The 16,408-nt window shown below is 44.5% G+C and overlaps 1 protein-coding gene across 1 annotated transcript; it reads left to right on the top strand.

The window, feature by feature from the left end:
• The first annotated feature begins 13,005 nt into the window (after window positions 1-13,005).
• On the top strand, window positions 13,006-13,944 carry LOC130366672 (olfactory receptor 6N1-like). The gene has a single exon (XM_056568992.1). It carries the CDS (start codon window positions 13,006-13,008, stop codon window positions 13,942-13,944), a length of 939 nt encoding a protein of 312 aa, XP_056424967.1.
• Window positions 13,945-16,408: the final 2,464 nt, after the last annotated feature.

Genomic DNA, 16,408 nt, shown 5'->3' with positions numbered 1-16,408 from the left:
GCTGCCTTGGGCTAAAAATGGTCCAAACGCTGCTGTATTTTACCTCTGAAGGCCGGATGACTTGCGTGACTTATCCGCCACCAACTAGGGTTCAAGCCACAATGTTTTAGGGCACTTTCTGCCTGGCAAAACAAACAGAAATGTTTCAGGCCGCTGCTACAGCAGCGGCTGCGACAATACCAAATTTTCCAGCCAGGTGTACATGCCTAATTTTTCTGGCCTCTGCTGCTGCACTTGTTATGGTGCTGCAATTTTTATGGCCGCTGCTACAGCTGCGGCTGCGACAATACCTAATTTTTCATCCATGTGTACATCCCTAATTTTTCTGGCCTCTGCTGCTTGCTGCAATTGTTATGGTTCTGCAATTTTTATGGCTGCTGCTACAGAAGCGGCTGCAACAATACCAAATTTTTCAGGCATGTGTACATGCCTAATTTTTCTGGTACTCTCTGCTGACTTCTCTGTCCATTTTTGCAATCGTGGATATTAGATGTTGCTAAGGGTAGCATGGTGGCTCAGAGGTTAGCACTGCTGCCTTGCAGCGCTGGGGCCTTGGGTTCAAATCCCACCATGTGCTGCCTCAAGGGGGGGCTCTAACTAGAGATGAGCGAACTTACAGTAAATTCGATTGGTCACGAACTTCTCGGCTCGGCAGTTGATGGCTTTTCCTGCATAAATTAGTTACAACTCTCCTAGCAGTCTGCACCATTCCCACCAGTTTGTCACCTTCTGCTTATGGTGGTAAACACAGCTCCCACCAGTCTGCCACCTCCTGCTATATGCTGATTATTATAATCCCTACCAGGCACCTCCTTCACCTTTACACTGGCCATTACCACTGCCACCAGTCCGCTATCTGCTGCTGTACACTGGCAACAACCACAACCAGTCCACCACCTCCTGGTGTCCCCTGGATACTACAACCCCTACCAGTCCGTTACCTGCTGTACACAGGCTATTGCCACTTCCACCAGGCTGCCACCTGCTGCTGTCCACCTGCAACTACAACTCTAACCATTCCGCAACCTTCTCCTGAATGCTGGCTACTATTATGCCACCAGTTCGAAACCTCCTTCTCTTCTCTAGATATTACAACCTCACCAATCTGCCACCTCCTTCTTTAGGCTGTCTACTAAAACTCATACCTTACAGAAATTTAGGTGCACTACTGTGGTAGATGTATACAATGACATTGGCTATCCCTCAACACTGATGTTAAAATTGAGACATTCGCCAGTGTATCCTTATATGAAGGACACACCAAATGCCCACACCAACGCCAAGGTTTCTCAAATGGCGCAGGACCTAACGCTAACCTATCTGTGTGTAATAAGCAAAAACCAGGGGCCAGTGGGCAATTACAGCAGCACTAGGCCGACAAGCAGCCTGCTCCCAGGTCCCTCCAGTGTGACTGAGCACACATACAATGGGAGGAGGGAGAGACAGGCTACAAGCCCCACCCAAGTTGGCTGATATAGGTGCATGGCCTCACAGGTGCAACCTTAATGCTGCCTGGAAAATGTTCAAGGCGCATTAACATATGGAGTTTACACACCTCCAAGTATAAATTTTTAAACAACAAAAAACGTGGTCTCAAATGGCTGGAGGTGCTCAACCCCAAATGCAGTTGTGCATTTATACTGGGGGAGCAGATCCTGCCCTTGTAGTCTGTTGCTAGGGGCGATCCCCAGCATAAAAATGCATACAATGGAGGATACCTGCAGCGGACTACAAGTGCCACAATAGAATCCTACACCAGATAGACAGTGTGGATGTGTAACAATTAGAATAATACAATACAGAAATTTAGGTGCACTACTGTGGTAGATGTATACAATGACATTGGCTAATCCCTCAACACTGATGTTAAAATTGAGACATTCGCCAGTGTATCCTTATATGAAGGACACACCAGAGCCCGCACACCAACGCCAAGGTTTCTCAAATGGCGCGGGACCTAACGCTAACCTACCTGTGCATAATAAGCAAAAAACAGGGGCCAGTGGGCATTTACAGCAGCATTAGGCCGACAAGCAGCCTACTCCCAGGTCCCTCCAGTGTGGCTGAGCACACATACAATGGGAGGAGGGAGAGACAGGCTACAAGCCCCACCCAAGTTGGCTGATATAGGTGCATGGCCTCACAGGTGCAACCTTAATGCTACCTGGAAAATGTTCAAGGTGCATTAACATATGGAGTTTACACACCTCCAAGTATTGTATGTGTGCTCAGTCACACTGGAGGGACCTGGGAGTAGGCTGCTTGCCGGCCTAGTGCTGCTGTAATTGCCCACTGGCCCCTGTTTTGCTTATCACGCACAGGTAGGTTTAGCGCTAGGTCCTGTGCCATTTTAGAAACCTTGGCGTGGGTGTGCGGGCTCTGGTGTGTCCTTCATATAAGGATACACTGACGAATGCCTCAATTTTAACATCAGTGTTGAGGGATTAGCCAATGTCATTGTATACATCTACCACAGTAGCGCACCTAAATTTCTGTATTGTATTATTCTAATTGTTACACATCCACACTGTTTATCTGGTGTACGATTCTATTGTGGCACTTGTAGTCCGCTGCAGGCATCCTCCATTGTATTCATTTTATGCTGGGGATCGCCCCTAGCAACGGACTACAAGGGCAGGATCTGCTCCCCCAGTATAAATGCACAACTGCATTTGGGGTTGAGCACCTCCAGCCATTTGAGACCACGTTTTTTGTTGTTGTTTAAAACTCATACCTGTCATCCACCTCTTACATTACGCTGGCTATGATTTCCAACAGTCCTCCACTTTCTTCTGTATGCTGGTTATTACTCCGCCCACCAGTCTGCCACCTCCTATTTTGTGCTGGCCCAATGTCACCCACCAGTACAAAACTTTCTATTGTACTTTGGCTATTACGAATCTGATTATTCTGTCACCTTCTTTTTGTTTCTGGCAACTACAACTCCCATTTGTCTGCCACCTTCTGATGTACTCTGGATACTACAACACCCACTAGTCCACCACTTTCTGCTTTATGGTGGCTACTAGAACTCCCATTATTCCGAACTCCCATTATTTCTCCAGTCCACCTCCTGTTGTCCACTGGCTACTATAACTCTTACCATTCTGCCATATCCTGCTGAAATCTTACTGTTATGACACCCACCGATCCGTCACCTCCTGCTATAGGTTAGTTACTAAAACTCTGATTATTCCGCCACTTCCTTCTGTACACTGGCCACTTCAACCCCTATCAGACAGCCACCTCTTGCTGTATGCTTTTTTCTACATCTCACACAAGACCGCCACCTACTGCTGCACATTCTGCTACCTCTTGCTGTATGGTTGTTATTACAAATCTCACTTCTCTATCATATCCTTCTATATGCTGGCTACTACTATTTCACAAATGCCTGCCACCTCTTACTTTACTCTGGCTACTAGGACCCCACCAGTCCATCACCTCCTTCTATATTTTGGCTACTACAACTCCCATCAGTCTGCCACCTCCTTTATTAGTAACACCCGGCTGATAAATGTACTGTGAAGGATTGGGGAAATATGGAGGGGGCACCCAATTGGTTTATGAATATAAAATGACTTTTTGGGGGAACAAATGACTCCATTGCTTATGAAAGCGGTTCTGAGATAGTTTTTTTTTTTTTTTTTTTAAATGACATATTGTACTTTACATTAGTGGTAAAATTTTGATTGATATTTTTTTTGTGTTTTTTTGTGAACAACTCCAAAAATTAGCATTTTTCTAGATTTTACATTTTCTGCTCGTACGACAAATAATCATGCCACACCAAAATTAATAATTAATTCACATCTACAATATGTCTACTTTATGTTCCCATCATTTGATATACATTCTTTTACTTTTTTTTAGAATGTTAGAAGGTATATAAGTATTGTAGCAATTTCCCAGATTTTCAAGAAAATTTCAAAATCAGATTTTTCAGTGACCAGTTCAGTTCTAAAGACGAATTGAGGGGCCTGTATGTTAGATACCCACATAAATCAACCCATTTTAAAAACTGCACACCTTTAAGTAGTCAGAGTGACATTAAAGAAATGTATTAACCCTTTAGGTATTTTTACAGTAATGAAAGCAAAATGAAGGTGGAATTTGAAAATGTCATTTTTTTGCAGATTTTCTGTTCTAATCCAAGTTTTTTTTCCGTGACACAGTAGTTGTCTGAATTCTGACATATTTAGAAATATCCCATATGAGACCTTTGAGCGCTACGTGTCTCACAATCAGGCCTCAGGCATGAAGGTGTGCTGTGTGGATTTTAGGGCTTCCTTTTAGTTTGTGATATTTTCCTGGCAAAATAAAAAGTTGCAGAGGCCTTAGGGTGCAAAAATATTTTTGGTAGACAAGTTGATGTTTTCATTGGTAATATTTTGGGGTACATTTGACACTCTGAATTGGTATAAACAAAATTTAATTTGTCATGTGGTATAAATGGCATGTTATCTTTACTCTGCAGGTAGATATGATTCTGGTGAAACCAAATTTATATACTTTTTTATATTTAAGTACATTTATAGCATAAAAACTAATTTAGTAAAATTAAAATCATGTTTGTAAATTGTCGTATTCGTATTACACTGACACATTTGTGGGGCATGTTGACATTTTTTTTTGGGGGGGGGGCAACTATTTTTAGGGTGTATAATACATATACATAAACATTTTTTAACTTTTTTTTACATCATACACATAATTCACTGGAGTACACATCTATACTCCACTGAATTATGCCTATGCCTGTCAGTTTTACACTGAAAGGCATAGGATAGCAGATAAGACTCTATGACAGTTTAAAGATGTTGTGACGGTTTAAAGACATCCGGTATATGTATGCAGTGAGGCTGTATGTCAGCCCTCATAACCACGTACATGTACCTGATTTTGCAGGATCAGGTTAAAGTGACCTAGTGAAATTAGTGAGGACATAGAAATTGGTATAAGGGTATGGAGGATGAGGGTGAACTGATCTTTTTTTTACCATACCTGTCTATATAAAATATTTATGAACATTTTACTAATAAATTTTTTTAGTTTTATGATCTAAAATCTATAAAGACCAATTATAATAAATGTGGTTGTTCCCATCAGAGACCATAAATGAGATCTCTCCGGCTTTGTTCCACCACGCTTGTAATATTTCATCTATAAAAGGGGCGCATAGTAATAACCTAAGGTCTTTTTCTAAGACAAGAAGAAACTGTTGTTCTGTTACACACATAACATCAAAATCATCATCCTCTGTTTTCTGTGACTGTCCAAGGTCAATTCTGTGTTGTCTACAGTGATATGTACAGGATATGTGTTATATACAGTAATGTATACAGGATATGTGTTATACACAGTAATGTATACAGGATATATGTTATCTACAGTACATACAGAAAGTCTTCAGACATTTTTACTTTGACATTTTATGTTGCTCTTTGTATTTCCTCACCATTCTGACCTAATTTATTGATAAAGAAATAATTCAATCTTGCAATGAAAAAAGTATTCAGACAGTTCACATCGCCATCAAGACAGCAACTACAGCCCCCAGTCTTAATGGAGATGAGGCCACAAGGTTTGTATACCTGGATTAGGGTATTTTTTTTGCTATTGTTCTCTGCAGATCCTCTCAAGCCCCATCAGGTTCGAGGGGGACCCTTGGTTAAAATTATTTTCAGGTCTCTTTGGAAATGTCCCATTGGGTTCAGGCTGTGGCGGGGCCACTCAAGGGTAATCACAGAGTTACTCCCCAGTGTCTCCTCTGTTGTCTTGGTTGTGTGCTTAGGGTCAGTGTCTTGTAGAATGTGACCTTCTAGCCCAGTATGAGGTCCAGATGGATATAGATCAGGTTTTCTTTAAAATATATTTGTACTTTGCTTTATTAATCTCTCCCTGTCTCAGCAGCTAGACACCCACCATTTTTTACCGTAGGTATGGTATTTTTGGGTGTGTGAGGATCAGTGCCTGGTTTATCCAGAAATGATGTTTATTTCATCAGCCCATAGAATCTTGTTTCTTACAGTATTTTAGATGTTTGTTTCCTTGTTTTTTTTTTTTTAAACAAGTTAAATTTACTTGTCTTTTACTGAGGAAAAGCTTCTTCCTGGCCACTCTGCCATAAAGCCCATATTGTGAATGCTGCAGTGATGGTTAACCTTTTGAAAGTTTTTTTATACCTTTGCAAAAATGTCAAAAAAATCTAATTTCATATTTTCATTATGGGGCACTCAGTGCTTATTTAAGCATAAGGCATAAGAAAATGTGAAAAAGTAAAAAAAAAAAATATATACTTTCCGAATGCATTGTATGCTTATCTATTTCCACAATTGCTGCATGTAGAAAGTCACTTTTACATCTACTACCAGAAGGAATGATACCCTGAAGGAACCCTAGCAGCCCCCATTGGAGTTTATCATGGTGAATACAGTATGCCATACTACAGGTGGTCCAGCACTGCATTTTGGCTTCTCTAACATAGTCTTTTCTTTTTTTTTTTTTTTTAAAGATAGACAATGTAGAATAGTTTTTATTCTCTCACATCTGTCAGATTTTCTATAGGTGCTTTGAGTATAGTCCTGACCCTGTACAGCAGTAGTTAGAAGTATTTCAGGTACATTAGTACAGTATAAGTGATAATGATTATTGTTCACATTTTTAAAAATAAGAAAAACAAATAAGAAAAAACCTAATACTACCCTGCTCAAAAAAATTTAAATAAAGGGAACACTAAGATAAAACATTCTAGGTCTGAATTTATGAGCTAATCGTATTAAATATGTTTGTCTGTAATGTCTGACTTGGTTGTGTTCAGACATGGCCATTGGAATTGGCTTGTATCTGAACAGTTTGATGTTACCTGGGAAGGAAATAGTTAAAGCTTTTATTCTTTTACCTCATAGCATTGTGAGTGTGTCTCTGTCTAGCTTCTGGGCTGGTGATTGACAAGCTGCTATGAAGCTGTTAGTGAAACACTCTTTGTTTTGTTTGAGCTTTAAATCTACCATTTTTGCCTTAGCATGCACTTTGTATTTGTCTTTGAGATGTTCTGGGTTATTGGCCATGGTTCTATAGCATGCTCATAGTAGATTTGAATCTGTGTGTGATTAGTCAGTTTTTAGGATTAGTAGTCTTTTCTGCTAAGTAGCTTTTCACACTGTGTGTTTTCTTGTATCCATTTTCTGAGTTTCTGTAGCAAGACATCCCTGTTACCTTTTCATGAGGACTCCTAGGAATTGAGAATTAGGACTAGAAATCTCTGCGCTCCATAGCGGACTCTGGGAGATTGTGTTCTGGTATCAAGACATTCCTGTGTCTATTGGAGGTTATCTGAGGGATTGAGTTTATTATTCCTGTTTTTTCCTGGAGTCTATGCAGACTCATCCGTTTCCCAGTCTTGTGTTCTGAACCTAATCTGTTTTTTTTTTTTTATCTGTGTCCAGTGTGAACAGTGTCCTATATTTATATCCTGTTTGATTGATCTGATCTTTAGAGTTTGTTGGTACATGCACTGATCATAGAGTTCATGATCACTGAATCGGTGTTTCCTCTATGCTTTACCATTTGTCTATAGTGTTCCTCTGTGCTAACTCTCTATTCTGTGTCCTCTGAACTTTATCTGTTTATGTTAGTTATCTGAGTCCAGTATTTACAGTGTTCTATTTTCCTGTAAGATTCCTGGCTAGTGACCGATTGTGTATTTTAATGTGTTTTTAAGCCACTGCACCTTAGCGCAGGGAGGGACCGGCACCCAGTTGTCATTCCATCGGTTATGATAGATGGGCAAGTAGGCAGGGAGAGTGTTTTTAGGGTTAGTTTAGGGCTCACTCCCCTGTATCCCCCCCCCCCTGGTCAGTCCTGACATTGTCTTTACATTGTTGAATGTGCTGACAACAAAATCACACACAGATCAAATTTATCAACCCATGGAGGTCTGGATATGGAGTGTGACTCCCTACAACACCTGGGCATGCTCCTGATGACATGTTGTCCCAGATGTGCTCAATTGGATTTAGGTCTGGGGAACGGGTGGGCCAGTCCATAGCATCAATGCCTTCCACTCGCAGGAACTGCTGACACACTCAATGAGGTCTAGCATTGTTTGCATTAGGAGGAACCCAGGGCAAACCGCACCAGCATATGGTCTCACAAAGGGTCTGAGGATCTCATCTCGGTACCTAATGGCAGTCAGGCTACCTCTGGCAAGCACATGGAGGGCTGTGCTGCCCCCAAAGAAATGCCATCCCACACCATTACTGACAGAGCACCAAACTGGCCAAGCTGGAGGATGTTGCAGGCAGCAGAACGTTCTCCACTGCGTCTCCAGACTCTGCCACGTCTGTCACATATGCTCAATGTGAACCTGCTTTCATCTGTGAAGAGCAAAATGCGCCAGTGGTGAATTTGCCAATCTTGGTGTTCTCTGGCAAATGCCAAAAGCCCTGCACGGTTTTGGGCTGTAAGCACAACCCCCACTTGTTGACGTCTGGCCCTCATACCACCCTCATGGAGTCTGTTTCTGTTTGAGTGGACACATGCACATTTGTGGCCTGCTGGAGGTTATTTTGCAGGGCTCTGGCAGTGCTCCTTGTCACGATGCCGGCTGGCAGGTAGTGGATCCTCTGTGCCAGAGAGGGATAGGCGTGGACCGTGCTAGTGGACCGGTTCTAAGTCACTACTGGTTTTCACCAGAGCCCGCCGCAAAGCGGGATGGACTTGCTGCGGCGGTAGTGACCAGGTCGTATCCACTAGCAACGGCTCAACCTCTCTGGCTGCTGAAGATAGGCGCGGTACAAGGGAGTAGACAGAAGCAAGGTCGGACGTAGCAGAAGGTCGGGGGCAGGCGGCAAGGTTCGTAGTCAGGGTGATAGCAGAAGTACTGGTACACAGGCTTTGGACACACAAAACGCTTTCACTGGCACAAGGCAACAAGATCCGGCAAGGGAGTGCATGGGAGGAGGTCAGATAAAGGCAGGGAGCAGATGGAAGCCAATTAAGCTAATTGGGCCAGGCACCAATCATTGGTGCACTGGCCCTTTAAGTCTCAGGGAGCTGGCGCGCGCGCGCCCTAGAGAGCGGAGCCGCGCGCGCCAGCACATGACAGCAGGGGACGGGAACGGGTAAGTGACCTGGGATGCGATTCGCGAGCGGGCGCGTCCCGCTGTGCGAATCGCATCCCCGACGGCCATGACAGTGCAGCGCTCCCGGTCAGCGGGACCGACCGGGGCGCTGCGGAGAGAGAGACGCCGTACGCGCTCCGGGGAGGAACGGGGACCCGGAGCGCTAGGCGTAACAGTACCCCCCCCCTTAGGTCTCCCCTTCTCTTTGTCCGGTAACTGCCTCCCCTGGGATGAGGACACCGGGAAAGGACGGAGGGATTCCTCAACGGCAGGCAGTACAGCAGGAGTGGGAATGGGGAGGGAGGGCAGAGGGCGAGGCCTGGCACGGGGCAGTGTGACACCAGGACGAGGGCCATGAGGAGGCACCGAGGCTTGCCTGACTGGACTGGGAGGGGGGGAGAGGCACTTCTTAAGGCGGGCAGAGTCCATAACGACCTTAGGGAGACCGGATACAGGAGGAACCACAGGGTCACGGCAGGGAGTACTGGTAACCGGTTTAAGGCAGTCCTTGAAGCAAGAGGTACCCCAGCTCTTGATCTCCCCTGTGGACCAATCCAGGGTTGGGGAATGGTGTAGAAGCCAGGGTAGTCCAAGGAGAACTTCAGAAGTGCAATTGGGGAGGACCAAAAACTCAATTTTCTCATGATGAGGTCCGATGCACATTAGGAGGGGCTTCGTGCGGAAACGCACGGTGCAATCCAACCTGGCTCCGTTGACCGCGGAAATGTGGAGTGGCTTGACAAGACGGGTCACCGGGATGCGGAATTTATTCACCAAGGACTCCCGAATAAAATTCCCAGAGGCACCAGAGTCCAGGCAGGCCACGGCTGAGAGGGAAGAGCTGGCTGAAGAAGAAATCCGTACAGGCACCGTGAGACGTGGAGAAGCCGACTTAGCATCAAGAGACGCCACACCCACGAGAGCTGGGTGCGAGCGTGCGTTTCCCAGACGTGGAGGACGGATAGGGCAATCCACCAGAAAATGTTCGGTACTGGCACAGTACAGACAAAGATTCTCTTCCTTACGGCGATTCCTCTCTTCCAGGGTCAGGCGAGACCGATCCACTTGCATGGCCTCCTCGGCGGGAGGCCTAGGCGCAGATTGCAATGGAGACTGTGGGAGAGGTGCCCAGAGATCTAAGTCTTTTTCCTGGCGGAGCTCTTGATGCCTCTCAGAAAAACGCATGTCAATGCGAGTGGCTAGATGAATGAGTTCATGCAGGTTGGTAGGAGTATCTCGTGCGGCCAGAACATCTTTAATGTTGCTGGATAGGCCTTTTTTAAAGGTCGCGCAGAGGGCCTCATTATTCCAGGAAAGTTCAGAAGCAAGAGTACGGAATTGTATGGCGTACTCGCCAACGGAAGAATTACCCTGGACCAGGTTCAACAGGGCTGTCTCAGCAGAAGAGGCTCGGGCAGGTTCCTCAAAGACACTTCGAATTTCCAAGAAGAAGGAGTGTACAGAGGCAGTGATGGGGTCATTGCGGTCCCAGAGCGGTGTGGCCCATGACAGGGCTTTTCCAGACAGAAGGCTGACTACGAAAGCCACCTTCGACCTTTCAGTAGGAAACTGATCCGACATCATCTCCAAATGCAGGGAACATTGCGAAAGAAAGCCACGGCAAAACTTAGAGTCCCCATTAAATTTGTCCGGCAAGGACAGGCGGAGGCTAGGAGTGGCCACTCGCTGCGGAAGAGGTGCAGGAGCTGGCGGAGGAGATGGTTGCTGCTGCTGTAGCTGAGACTGAATCTGCTGTAGCTGCGACTGGAGTTGCTGAGTCATGGTGGTCAAGTACGACAGCTGGTGTTCTTGTTGGGCAATCTGTCGGGCTTGCTGGGCGACCAGTGTGGGGAGGTCGGCGACAACAGGCAGAGGAACTTCAGCGGGATCCATGGCCGGATCTACTGTCACGATGCCGGCTGGCAGGTAGTGGATCCTCTGTGCCAGAGAGGGATAGGCGTGGACCGTGCTAGTGGACCGGTTCTAAGTCACTACTGGTTTTCACCAGAGCCCGCCGCAAAGCGGGATGGACTTGCTGCGGCGGTAGTGACCAGGTCGTATCCACTAGCAACGGCTCAACCTCTCTGGCTGCTGAAGATAGGCGCGGTACAAGGGAGTAGACAGAAGCAAGGTCGGACGTAGCAGAAGGTCGGGGGCAGGCGGCAAGGTTCGTAGTCAGGGTGATAGCAGAAGTACTGGTACACAGGCTTTGGACACACAAAACGCTTTCACTGGCACAAGGCAACAAGATCCGGCAAGGGAGTGCATGGGAGGAGGTCAGATAAAGGCAGGGAGCAGATGGAAGCCAATTAAGCTAATTGGGCCAGGCACCAATCATTGGTGCACTGGCCCTTTAAGTCTCAGGGAGCTGGCGCGCGCGCGCCCTAGAGAGCGGAGCCGCGCGCGCCAGCACATGACAGCAGGGGACGGGAACGGGTAAGTGACCTGGGATGCGATTCGCGAGCGGGCGCGTCCCGCTGTGCGAATCGCATCCCCGACGGCCATGACAGTGCAGCGCTCCCGGTCAGCGGGACCGACCGGGGCGCTGCGGAGAGAGAGACGCCGTACGCGCTCCGGGGAGGAACGGGGACCCGGAGCGCTAGGCGTAACACTCCTCCTGCTCCTCCTTGCACAAAGGCAGAGGTTGTGGTTCTACTGCAGGGTTGTTGCCCTCCTATGGCCTCCTCCAAGTCTCTTGATGTACTGGCCTGTCTCCTGGTAGCGCCTCCATGCTCTGGACACTATACTGACAGACACAGCAAACCTTCTTGCCACAGCTCGCATTGATGTGCCATCCTGGATGAGCTGCACTACCTGAGCCACTTTTGTGGGTTGTGGACTCCATCACATGCTACCACTAGAGTGAAAGCACCGCCAGCATTCAAAAGTGACCATAACATCAGCCACGAAGCATAGGAACTGAGAACTGGTCTGCAGAACCACTCCTGTATTGCGGGGTGTCTTGCTAATTGCCTAAAATTTCCACCTGTTGTCTGTTCCATGTGAAATTGATTGTCAATCAGTGTTCCTGAGTGGACAGTGGGATTTCACACAAGTGACAGTGACTTGGAGTTACATTGTTTTGTTTAAGTGTTCCCTTTATTATTTTTTTTTGAGCAGTGTATTACAAATCAGTTACTATAAAATAACATTTAAATAGAAAGTATACAGTATATGATGTTATGAAATCTGTGATTTCCTTAATAGGCTTCGCATTATTTGTTAATAATATAATTTGATAATTTATTCCTTTTTCTTTTATATAATTTTTTTTGCCACTTCATATTAAGATTTCTTTTTACACAAGTAAAATTTTCTGAATAATATTACAAATAGCTTTTTGTATATTATTTAGTGAGTTCTTAGCCTGGAGGAAAACCCTTAAATTACCTCCTTTTTATCTTTTCAGTCAGTCCTGTTGCATAGAGCTTCTTGTGTTATACAATAAACATGACAACCCCTAACAGAAATAGTACAGAGCAATGTGACTGGGTCTGGGAAAGTGACAGGGGAAGGAAGGTAAGTATAGTTTTTTTTATGTTTTCCCCCAGGCTGAGAACATTCTTACAAATAAAAGAAAATACAAATTGGAACATTCCATTAAACAGGTTGTTTAGCATCAGAATTGTGGTATTAAAATATTACAGATTAATTATTAAAAATTTCTCTTCCACTTTTTTGTATCTCTCTGTAGACAGAGACTCAGTGTAGACTGAGTCCAGGGAAACTAAACCTCATCATCTACATGACCGATCACAGCCGACCCCCCCCCCCCCCCCTTAATATAATATAAAGGAGGAATCCCATTACACTGGGGGATCAATAGCTGAATTTTGTTAAATATAACTTTCATTTTTGCATGAAAAGACGTTCTCTGAATATGCAGAACAACAATTCTAATACAGTGACCAAAATTCTGCTCTTAGGGTTTCAGAATTTACAAAGTTTTAAGATTCCTTTCTTCCTCCTCCTTCTGCTGATCTTCTGTGTGACCATCTGTGGGAACCTCCTGATCATTATGGTGGTGTCCTACAGCCGATCCCTCCACTCCCCCATGTACTTCTTCCTCACACAGCTCTCCTTCTCAGATATCCTTCTCTCCACCACTATAGTACCCAACATGCTCCACGTTGTGTTGTATGAAGGACGTTCTCTGCCCTTTATCGACTGTTTGATACAATTCTATTTTTTTACTGCCTCAGAAGCATTAGAAAGTCTTCTCCTGACGGTGATGTCTTATGACCGGTATCAGGCCATCTGTAACCCTCTACATTACTCCTCCGTTATGGACTTTACATTTTGTCTAAAAGCCGTTCTCTTGTGTTGGGTGATGACATTTGCTGTTACATTGACTTTTATAGCAACAATGAGTCAACTACAGTTCTGTGGACTAAACATCATTGACCATTTCTTCTGTGATTTTGATCCCATTCTAGAACTTTCCTGCTCTGATACTTTTTATATGAAATTAGAAGACATGATCCTGACTGCGCCATTTGTCATTTGTCCATTTATGGTGATTATGGTCTCATATATTTATATTATCGTCACCATACTGAAGATCCCATCTACAACCGGGAGGCAGAAGACCTTCTCCACCTGTAGCTCTCACCTGGCCGTGGTCTCCTTATATTATGGATCCCTTATGTGCATCTATTTATTTCTAAAAAAGGGAAATGTAAAGAAGATCCTCTCCATGTTCTACACTGTAGTTACTCCGCTTCTGAATCCTATGATCTACAGTCTGAGTAATAGAGAGATGAAACAGGCCTTTAAAAAGTTCAAGAGCAAAATCCCCTCTGTCTGTCAAATTAGTTAATTTATTGGTCTTTATGCCTTTTCTGTCAAATAACATTCAAATAAGTTGGTTGGGAAATGTAGATACAAAATACACAGCAATTAACAGCTCTGTAAAAAAAATGAACCCCTTAGGGATTCAGCCCATTTTCACCTTAAGGACTCCTTTTTTGCAATTCTGACCACTGTCACTTTATGCACTAATAACTCTGGGATGCTTTTACCTTTTATTCTGATTCCGAGACTGTTTTTCCATTACATATTCTACTTTAATATAGTTGTAAATTTTCATTGTTACTTGCTTCCTTTCTTGGTGAAAAATCCATAAATTTCATGAAAATGTTAAAAATTTAGCATTTTTCGAACTTTGAAACTCTCTGCATGTAAGGAAAATGGATATTGCAAATAAATGATATATTGATTCACAAATACAATATGTCTACTTTATGTTGGCATCATAAAGTTGACATGTTTTTACTTTTTGAAGACATCAGAGGGCTTCAAAGTAGAGCAGCAATTTTCCAAATTTTCAGGAAAAATACAAAATCTGAATTTTTCAGGGACCAGTTTGAAGTGGATTTAAGGGCCCTTTCTGTGACAAATGCCACACAATAGGCCCCATTATAGAAACTGCCCCCCACAAAGTATTCAAAATGACATTCAGAAAGTTTGTTAACCCTTTAGGTGTTTCACAGGAACAGCAGCAAGTGGAGGAGAAAAATCAAAATCAAAATTTTTTACACTAACATGTTCATGTAGCCCAATTTTTTTTTCATTCTTAAAAGGATTATAAGGAGAAAAAGTCCCTCAAAATTTGTAGCCCAATTTCTCTCGAGGAAGGAAATACCTGATATGTTGATGTAAAGTACTTTCTGTCAAGTTACAAATTTCGGGAGTCGTTTTCTCCTTTTACCTCTTGTGAAAATGAAAAGTATGGGACAACACCAGCATGTTAGTGTAAAAAAATTTTACATGCTGGTGTAGACTCCAACTTTTCCTTTTCATAAGGGCAAAGGGAGAAAAAGTCTCCCAAAATTTGTAACACAATGTCTCCCGAGTACAAAATACCCCATATGTGGCCCTAAACTGTTGCCTTGAAATATGACAGGGCTCCAAAGTGAGAGAGCGCCATGTGCATTTGAGGCCTGAATTAAGGATTTGCATAGGGGCAGACCCGGATGCAAGAAAAACACTTGCCTCCGATACCAAAATGACCCTACAGCAGAGTTTTCCAAACAGGGTGCCTCCAGCTGTTGCAAAACTCCCAGCAAGCCTGGACAGTCAATGGCTGTCCGGCAATGCTGGGAGTTGTTGTTTTGCCACAGCTGGAGGCTCCTTTATGAAAACACGGCAGTACGAGACATTTTTTAACGGGTGGCTGTGTAGAGATGTGTGTGTATATATAGTGTTTTACCCTTTACCTGTGTAGTGTAGTGTTTTTAGGGTACAGTCACATGGGCGGGGGTTCACACTGAGTTTCCTGCTGGGAGTTTGAGCTGTGGTTGAAAATTTGCTACAGCTTAAACTTGCAGCAGAAAACTCACTATAAACCCCCGGCTTTGTGAATCTACCCAGTACCCTCTACATTCACATGGGGCAGGGGGGCGGGTGCACAAACATCTCCAGCGGGTTTCAAAACTACAACTCTCAGCATGGACTGACAGACCGTGAATGCTGGGAGTTGTGGTTTTGCCACTGACGGAGGCACACTAGTAAGGAATCACAGAGTTAGGTAACACAAACTCAGTGCTTCCCCACCAGTGTGCCTCCAGCTGTTACAAAACTACAACTCCCAGCATGCACTGTCTGTCAGTGCATGCTGGGAGTTGTAATTTTGCAACAGCTGGAGGCACAATGGTGGAGAAACAGTGAGTTAGGTTCTATTACCTAACTTTGTGTTTCCTCACCAGTGTGCCTCCATCTATGGCAAAACTACTGTGGCTTTAACTCAGCGTTTTTGTAACTATCTTACTCCCTGCCAAATCCGCATACAGAATGTATATACTGAAGCATAGAGAAATAAATCAGACGGAGCCATTGTGCTTTAGCGTTCCCTGTGTGCTGGCCACTGGCCGTTTATTTCAAATCATTCAAGCTTATATCACCTTTGTCATTAACATAAGTTTCCACCCCCTGCTAGGGGATATTCTAGCATTTAGGGAGTGAGCAAATATCATGAGGAATGTGCCTTGTCCTCATGGCACTCCACTTCTACATGATGGGAGGGGTCCAGAGCAGAATGAGCAGAGGGGGAAAACAGATGGGGAAGGGGGGCTCCTAAATGAACAATTTTTTTACATAGATAAATCTATTACACTACAACTCCCAGCATGCACTGACAGACCGTGCATGATGGGAGTTGTAGTTATGCAACAGCTGGAGGCACACAACTACAACTCCCAGCATGCCGAGACAGCAGTTTGCTGTTCATGCATGCTGGGAGCTGTACTTATGCAACATCTGGAGGGCCGCAGTTTAGAGACCAC

Source organism: Hyla sarda, chromosome 4 (genome assembly GCF_029499605.1).
Source record: "Hyla sarda isolate aHylSar1 chromosome 4, aHylSar1.hap1, whole genome shotgun sequence".
Taxonomy (NCBI): domain Eukaryota; kingdom Metazoa; phylum Chordata; class Amphibia; order Anura; family Hylidae; genus Hyla; species Hyla sarda.
Note: the sequence above shows the minus strand (reverse complement) of the source record. Positions and strands in the feature narration are given on the sequence as shown.

Bases quoted from the DNA above. Each gene is read 5' to 3' on its own strand.
- LOC130366672 (XM_056568992.1), top strand. From the start codon at position 13,006: ATGCAGAACAACAATTCTAATACAGTGACCAAAATTCTGCTCTTAGGG.